Source organism: Triticum urartu, chromosome 2 (assembly GCF_003073215.2).
Source record: "Triticum urartu cultivar G1812 chromosome 2, Tu2.1, whole genome shotgun sequence".
NCBI lineage: Eukaryota > Viridiplantae > Streptophyta > Magnoliopsida > Poales > Poaceae > Triticum > Triticum urartu.
This window is the reverse complement of record NC_053023.1, coordinates 689,825,307-689,833,045: the sequence shown is the minus strand read 5'-3', so window position 1 is coordinate 689,833,045 and position 7,739 is coordinate 689,825,307. Positions and strand designations below refer to the sequence as shown.

Here is a 7,739-nt window from a genome sequence, read left to right as displayed (position 1 = left end):
ATCTCATTTCACTCAAATTAGCTTCATATTGACTGCAGCTGCACAAATCAATCTGAAAACAGGCAGGCAGGCAGGCACCCACGGTTAAGGTATCTTCGTCAACTCCAAGAAATAGCCTTCGATCCTGCATGCAGTTTCTGATTTCCCATTTTTTAGTTTCTGAGTACCAAACTTTGCAGGCAGGCAGGCACCCACGGTTGCAACTTGCAAGTGTATACATATATGGGTATGGCGCGAGTCTCTCCATAACCAGCATCATCATCATCTCACTCGCCATTCATTCCGAAACTAAGATAAGAAGATGCGCGCCTCATCACTCGGACGCTGCGCCACCGTGGCACTCCTGGTGCTCCTCGCCGCAGTAGCGGCTGCGGCTCCGGCAGCACGGACGAAGAACGAATGCCACGCCGGCGACAAGGCGGCGCTGCTGGCCATCAAGGCGGGCTTCGGCAACGCCTCCTACTTCCAGTCGTGGACTCCGGACAACCCCTGCTGCGAGTGGATCAGCGTCTTCTGCGACCTCTCCGCCTCCCCGTACACCTTACGCCGCGTGGTGGCCGTCTCCTTCCTCCGCGACGCCAGCCTCGTGGGGCCCTTGCCCGGCGCCTCCGTCGCCCGCCTCACCGCGCTGCAGCAGCTCGTCCTCATCCACGTGCCGGGCGTGAACGGCACGCTCCCGCGCGACCTCGCCCGGCTTTCCAACCTCAACTTCATCGACGTCTCCTACACGGGCATATCTGGCCCCGTGCCTCCGTTCCTGTCGAGGCTCACCAAGCTCACCTACCTCAGGCTCTCCTTCAACTCGCTCACGGGCCCCATCCCGGCGTCGCTCGCCGACGTCCCCAACCTCTCCTTCCTCGACCTCGGCGGCAACCGCCTCACGGGGACCATACCGCATCTCCTCCTCGGCAGGACCAACGACACGGCCTACCTCAGCCTCTCCCACAACAACCTCACCGGCGGCGTCCCCGCCGACTTGGCCGCCGTGAGGTTCTCAAGCCTCGACCTGTCGCACAACGCCCTCGCCGGCGAGGCCTCGGTCCTGTTCGGCCTGAACAAGTCGCTGGAGAAGCTGGACCTGTCGCGCAACTCCTTCAGCTTCAACCTCTCTGCAGTGACGCTGCCGTCGCAGCTCGGCATGCTGGACATCAGCCACAACGACGTCTACGGTGTGCTGCCCCCGCAGGTGGCTACGCTGCAGTACTTGAACGTCAGCTACAACCGCCTCAGCGGCAGAGTGCCCATCGGCGGCAACATGGATCGGTTTGATCAGTACTGCTTCCAGCACAACAAGGGACTGTGTGGGACTCCACTTCCTCCCTGCAAGTGATCGTCGTCTCAAGCGACTAGCTCCTCCAGCCGTAATCTAATGGATGATTATTAATTACAACTTCTTTAAGAAATAATAAAAGCATCCCTCTTCAGTACAGTAATGCTTCTTACTGTGCTCAAGTGTGCATCTTCACATATATTTCATTACAGTTTTGCTAAGTCTCAGTCGTCTGAGACTTCGTTATGTCTCAGTCGATATCTCTTGTATAGTCTTCGGATCTTCTTGCATAGTATTTAGAGTGTTCCTGTGTATCCATGAGGTGTCCTTTGTAGATTCTATCATCTTGCAATTCTTCATTTTTAGAATCTCTCCTCCAAAAACCCGGTGAAAAAATAGGAGAAAATGATACAACATACAATGATTATTGTCTCCTTGATAACTCATATGAGAAAAACCTTGATAGGAAAAAGCTCATTAGTGAGTTTAGCGATCAATAAATATGCCTTATATACTTCCTTTAAAATCTCCGGTGGGGAAAATAGAAAGTATGACATATGATAATGAAGATATATTACCTCATTTAGCACCTTATATGAGAACCTTGAGAGTAAACCCATAAAGTGAAAAGGTGTGAAAATGAGTGTAATATGATGTGCCAATATAATTCCTCTAAAATGCAGTGGGAAAATATAAGGAAAGCGAAATGGCATATGTGAACACTTGTATTTATATAGTCTCGGAAAACCTTTTATGAGAAACCATCAGGGAAAACTCATTAAGGGGAAAAAGAGTACAATATGTATGATCTAGTGACCATCGACTCGCTATGATTTGGGGGTTTTACTCCCCTGAACTTTGCAAATTTGAATATTTTTCTTTGCAATATTGTTCTGTATATAACCTTTATGCATTTGAGAAATACAAGTGGTATTATCTTGATAGATAATGGTAGGTGACTCTGTTGAAACTTAACCACATAATCTTGAATGTAGTCAATCATTTTGTGAAGCCATACAAATTTTATGATGATCCGTATAAAGTAATTATACCATAATGATTAATAACAGTAGACATTAAAGTATGTGTGAAGACATCCCTTAAAAGATCTTGGGTGAATTTAGTCGGCGATATGGCATTTTCGGGATCAAACAATTATAGCTAATATTTGTATATCACACAATGGTCAATTCTTGATGTTCCCGAGGGATTCAATCAAGATCTTTTGTGCCTTGAAGATATCGAAGGATATTACTTATACTAACATTTAGTTGGGGTTAGCACTTTGAATAATTTGACAACAAAATATTGTCACACATGATGCAGTTTGCAATAATGGTATTGTGATATGGAACTAGAGGTCCCGATGCCACTTCATCATAGATACTATGTATAAAATGAGTTTGCATTCTTGTTAGCTAGGGATAGTATGACCATATGTGTCTTTGATATGATTTATCCATATTTAACTTCTACCATATTTTATGGATATGTTAAGACCGGCGGATATGTATTCCTAAGGGAACATGCTCAAGTTATGAACTTGAATAGTGTTCGGTTTCATCCAAATCTTCGTCTTGATATGATTGTGAGCACCTTTCATGTATTGTATAGATTTTGATGATAAAATCATCGACATATACATAGGCCATGTACAATCCAATGGGTGATTTTGTTAATGACTACATGCAAGCAATCTTTATCCGAGTAATCATTGTTTGTATGTGGTGCAACCAAGCTACTAAAAGTAGTGGATGTAGATGCACCAAGTTTCTTTTCGTTTTACACCCTTATTTGTTTTCCTGTGGTGCAATTGATCTGGTAAAGCCTAAAAATATTAGCTATAGGGACCCTGAGTTATTTTAATATAAAAATGGGAGTCTACAAGTGCTAACAGAATGTGATTGCTGCATGTAGGGACTAGCTCTCTAATGTAACTCCTTGAGGATGATGCACTTGAAACGCTCTCTGGTGAGTTCCTAGTCTCCTCCCTCTCTCCCTTGTGGCTGATATTGTCTGGCCATCGAGCCATGACTGATTGTGGTGCTGACCATCTAGCCAATGATTGAGGACCCCGTTGTGTGGTTATGGTCTTTGTGGTGTTTTCTTCGGCCATCGCAATCTTGTGATTGTGATGATCTTGTTGGCATGTTTATGTTACTTTCTACGAATTACTTTTGGTCAGAGTTGGTGTTTGTTTAGCCTTTTATTTCCAGATGATGTTACACCAGGTTTAATTTCATGAAGTGGCATGGAACAGTTACCAATTGATCAGGGTTATGCGATTGTTTGAGTTGTAATTCAATGAATATGCTTCTTGGCCATGCTAGAATTGGCCTTTAGAGTTAATATTTCTCTCGCAACCATTCTTGTCTTGTTTCATAGGTATAAGAACAAATATTCTTTTACCAAGTGGTAGTGTTGTGCTTTGTGTTGATGATAAGAATGTGGCATGCTTCACCTATTTATCATGTGTCGTGTTGTGTTGTGCACAGTGACGATAGTAAAAGGATTGTTTGACTTATGAGCTTGATTTATCAGATTTGCAAGAAATTTTTATGTGGCAGTGTAAGTCTGTTGTGAAATATGATGGCATGGGGAGTAGGGAGCATTTTGTGGTTTGACATTTTTTTTGTCGAACTAATAATCTTTGAGCGTGAATCAATCAAGTATCCTACTAACTGACCCTATAATGTGTCACGTTTCAACTGCAGCAATGGAGGATGCTATGAAGCGCCAATACTAGCAACTTTTTGTTGGTCGACATTGTTGAGTACTAGAGTCGGCGTTTTGCATCGCCAAAGGGGAAATCTTGTTGAGTAAATAGGCAATTTCTCGATTAAAGTAATCCATGAGTAAATCACTAGCATGGCATTGACTAAGTTGATGACGTACTGACTCTGATCTAAACATGCACGTACTAAGCAAACAGTAGACAAATCTACACATACTGCTAGTACTGCTAATATGAAAATAATCAGGAGCGGGATAAACGAGTTATACCCTCCAGTAGGCCAGGCAGAGGCCGCGGCTTTGGTGGCAGCAGCGGCGTCCTCGGCGACCTTCTTGTCGGCTTCAGCTTTCTCGGCGGCGGCGCGGTCGGCGTCGGTGGACATGGTGATGATGAAGGCGACGCGGACGTAGAGGAAGTAGACGATCGGAAGCGAGCAGTCGCGTAATCGCTGCCCAAAAACCTATTCGCCCCTCACCCCGTACAAGAACCAGAAGGGCGTGGTTTCGGAGACCTGCTCTCCCGTCGACCGTGTACGCGGCGGACGGGATGGAGTCACCGGCGGCAGCAGCAGCGAAGGAACGACGGTGGGCTTGCGCGTGAGCAGATGTGATCTGTTCGTGGCGGCTAGGGTTAGGAGACACCGCATACTTATAGGCGCAGCCGCGTGGAGAGACGTGGGCTCGACCCACGTCCGAGTCCGTGACAGCCCACGATCCGACGTCTCAGATCATGGCCCAGCTGTCAGAAAACTCTCCGTTAGTGACTGGCAAAAATAAGCGCGTAGGTGTGAGCTCGGCTCGGCTCAATCCCGCAACCCGCGGCGCGTCGTGATGAGGCGTGGCGTGGCGAGGCGGGCGGTGGAGGAGGAGTGCGCGAGGGCCTCTTCTCTTCTCAAGCTCCAATAGCATGTAGAAGAGAAACCCTTATAAACCACTCCAACTCTCCTTCCACTTCCGGGGTGGGACTAAACTTCCCACTACACCTAGTGCCATATAACCCACATGGGCCCTTAGAGATTTTTCAGAAATTGCAATATGGGCCTAGAGCCCATCTCAGATTTCAGCAATCCCCCACCAGATCTCGAGGGCCCATTGTGTCCTCTGTTCCAATTGTTGTTTCGATATACCAGTGTTTCAGTGAAGACCTGTTAAGGTTGAACTTCACCTAGAACAAGTGGCTACACTCCTTCACAACTGAACAATGGACTATGCCTTGAATTGTCAGTTTGGCGTAAAGAAGTTTCACTACATGTCTTACTAGTACTAGGCTGCCGAAGGCTGACCCCTCGGGTGGAGCATATAAGTCACACTCCTGGCCTATTCATGAGCATACTAGAGATCACCCCAATCTCATAGACTGTGACCAGCAGTCGGGCTCATATTGGTGTGTTCCTCCAAAGATCGCTCTGTAGGATAGCATCTTGCTTTTATAAGCTTTGGAACACATTAAGACCGTAGTCATCCTACCATACAGTATCGAGAGTATTGCATCTCCAACGGAGTGGGTTAGTATAGTTACTCTCCTCAGTTCACCACCGGCTTGTTTTCCCAGGTCCTAGTTCACGGGATCTCCGATCACATAGGTTGGGTTACCAACATGGAAACTCATGTGGGTCTCATACCCATCTCCGTCGATGCATTATCTATCACAACACGTGATAGCCCTTTTGTAAAGGGATCTGCCAGATTCTTAGCCATATGGACATAGTCCAACGCTATCACTCCGGAGTTTCTTAATTTTCTGACAGCTTTTAATCTCATTCTTATGTGTTTGGTGGACTTCATGTTGTCCTTTGAACTCTTCACCTTGGTGATGACAGTCTGATTGTCACAGTTCATAAGGATAGCCGGAACCGGTTTATCAACCAATGGCAAGTCCATCAAAAGATCTCGAAGCCATCTCGCTTCAACACTAGATGTGTCTAGTGCCGTTAATTCTGCTTCCATTGTCGATCTCGTTAAGATCGTTTGCTTGCAAGACTTCCAGGAAACAGCGCCACCTCCAAGAGTAAACATATACCTAGTTGGGGCCTTCATCTCATCAGCATCAGAGATCCAATTCGCATCACTATACCCTTCAAGTATCGATGGGTATCCGGTATAGTGAAGTCCATAGTTCATAGTACCTTTCAGATAGCGCATAACTCTCTCAACAGCATGCCAATGTACATCACCCGGTTTGGAAACAAACCGGCTCAGTTTTCTCACAGCAAACGCGATGTCAGGCCTCGTTGCGCTCGCTAGGTACATTAGTGAACCAATGATTTGAGAGTATCTCAATTGATCTTTAGCCATGCCTTTGGACTTTCGAATCTATACGCTAGGATCATATGGTGTTTGAGATGGTGTGCAATCCGAATATCCAAAATGACTCAACACCTTTTCAACGTAATGGGATTGCAGAAGTGTGATCCCACCCTCATTATCTCTCAGTAGCTTGATGTTCAAGATAACATAAGCCACACCAAGGTCTTTCATCTCAAAGTTCTGAGATAGAAACGATTTGACCTCCTCAATGACTTTGAGGTTTGTTCCGAATATCAGTATGTCATCAACATACAAGCACAGTATAACTCCTTCGCCCCCACCATGGGGATAGTATACACATTTGTCAGCCTCATTAACAACGAAACCAACAGATGTCAGAGTTGTATTAGACTTATCATGCCATTGCTTAGGTGCTTGTTTCAGGCCATATAAAGATTTTATCAACCTACACACCTTTCTTTCCTGACCATCTATCACAAAGCCATCAGGCTGTTGCATGTAGATTTCCTCCTTTAGCTCTCCATTTAGAAAAGCCGTCTTAACATCCAACTGATGGACGAGAAGACCATGTGAGGCCGCCAACGAGAGTAATACTCGAATGGTGGTCAGTCTAGCCACAGGTGAATAAGTATCAAAGAAATCTTCCTCTTCTTGCTGGTCATAGCCCTTGGCCACAAGCCTAGCCTTGTACTTTTCAATCGTACCATCGGGCCTAAGCTTCTTTTTGAACACCCACTTACATCCCAGTGGTTTGCAACCATAGGGACGGTCAGTGATCTCCCATGTCCCGTTAGCCATGATGGAATCCATCTCGCTATGGACCGCATCCTTCCAGTAGTCAGCTTCTGGAGAGGCATACGCTTCTGAAATAGAAGTGGGAGTATCATCCACGAGGTACACGAAGAAATCATCACCAAAGGTCTTTGCAGTCCTTTGTCTCTTGCCCCTACCAAGGGTTTCCTCGTCATCCTCCTCAGGATTTTCATCATGTGTTTGTTCATAATATTCCATAGGGATGGCAGGTTCAGGAGTCTCCTCAGATTCCTGTCTAGAAGTGCTTTGCATATCTCTCATAGGAAAAATATCCTCAAAGAATGTAGCATCCTTAGACTCCATAATTGTACCGACCTTCTGGTCAGGTACCTCAGATTTCACTACTAGAAATCTATAGCCAACGCTGTTCTTAGCGTAGCCCAAATTAACGCAGTCCACAGTCTTGGGTCCAAGCTTACGCTTTTTGGGGATCGGCACGTTGACTTTCGCCAAACAGCCCCAAGTGCGCAAGTACGAGAGTGTCGTCCTTCTCTTTGCCCATTTCTCATAGGGAGTGATCTCATTATCCTTTGTCGGAACTTTATTCAGGACATGACATGCCGTCAATATAGCCTCCCCCCACCATGCATTGGATAAACCCGATGTATCTAACATGGCGTTAACCAAATCAGTTAGAGTACGGTTTTTCCTCTCG

The 7,739-nt window shown here is 45.9% G+C and overlaps 1 protein-coding gene across 1 annotated transcript; it reads left to right on the top strand.

Annotated features, from left to right (window-relative positions):
- The first annotated feature begins 263 nt into the window (after positions 1–263).
- On the top strand, positions 264–1,469 carry LOC125534130 (polygalacturonase inhibitor-like). The gene has a single exon (XM_048697424.1). It carries the CDS (start codon positions 302–304, stop codon positions 1,328–1,330), a length of 1,029 nt encoding a protein of 342 aa, XP_048553381.1. The 5' UTR covers positions 264–301; the 3' UTR covers positions 1,331–1,469.
- Positions 1,470–7,739: the final 6,270 nt, after the last annotated feature.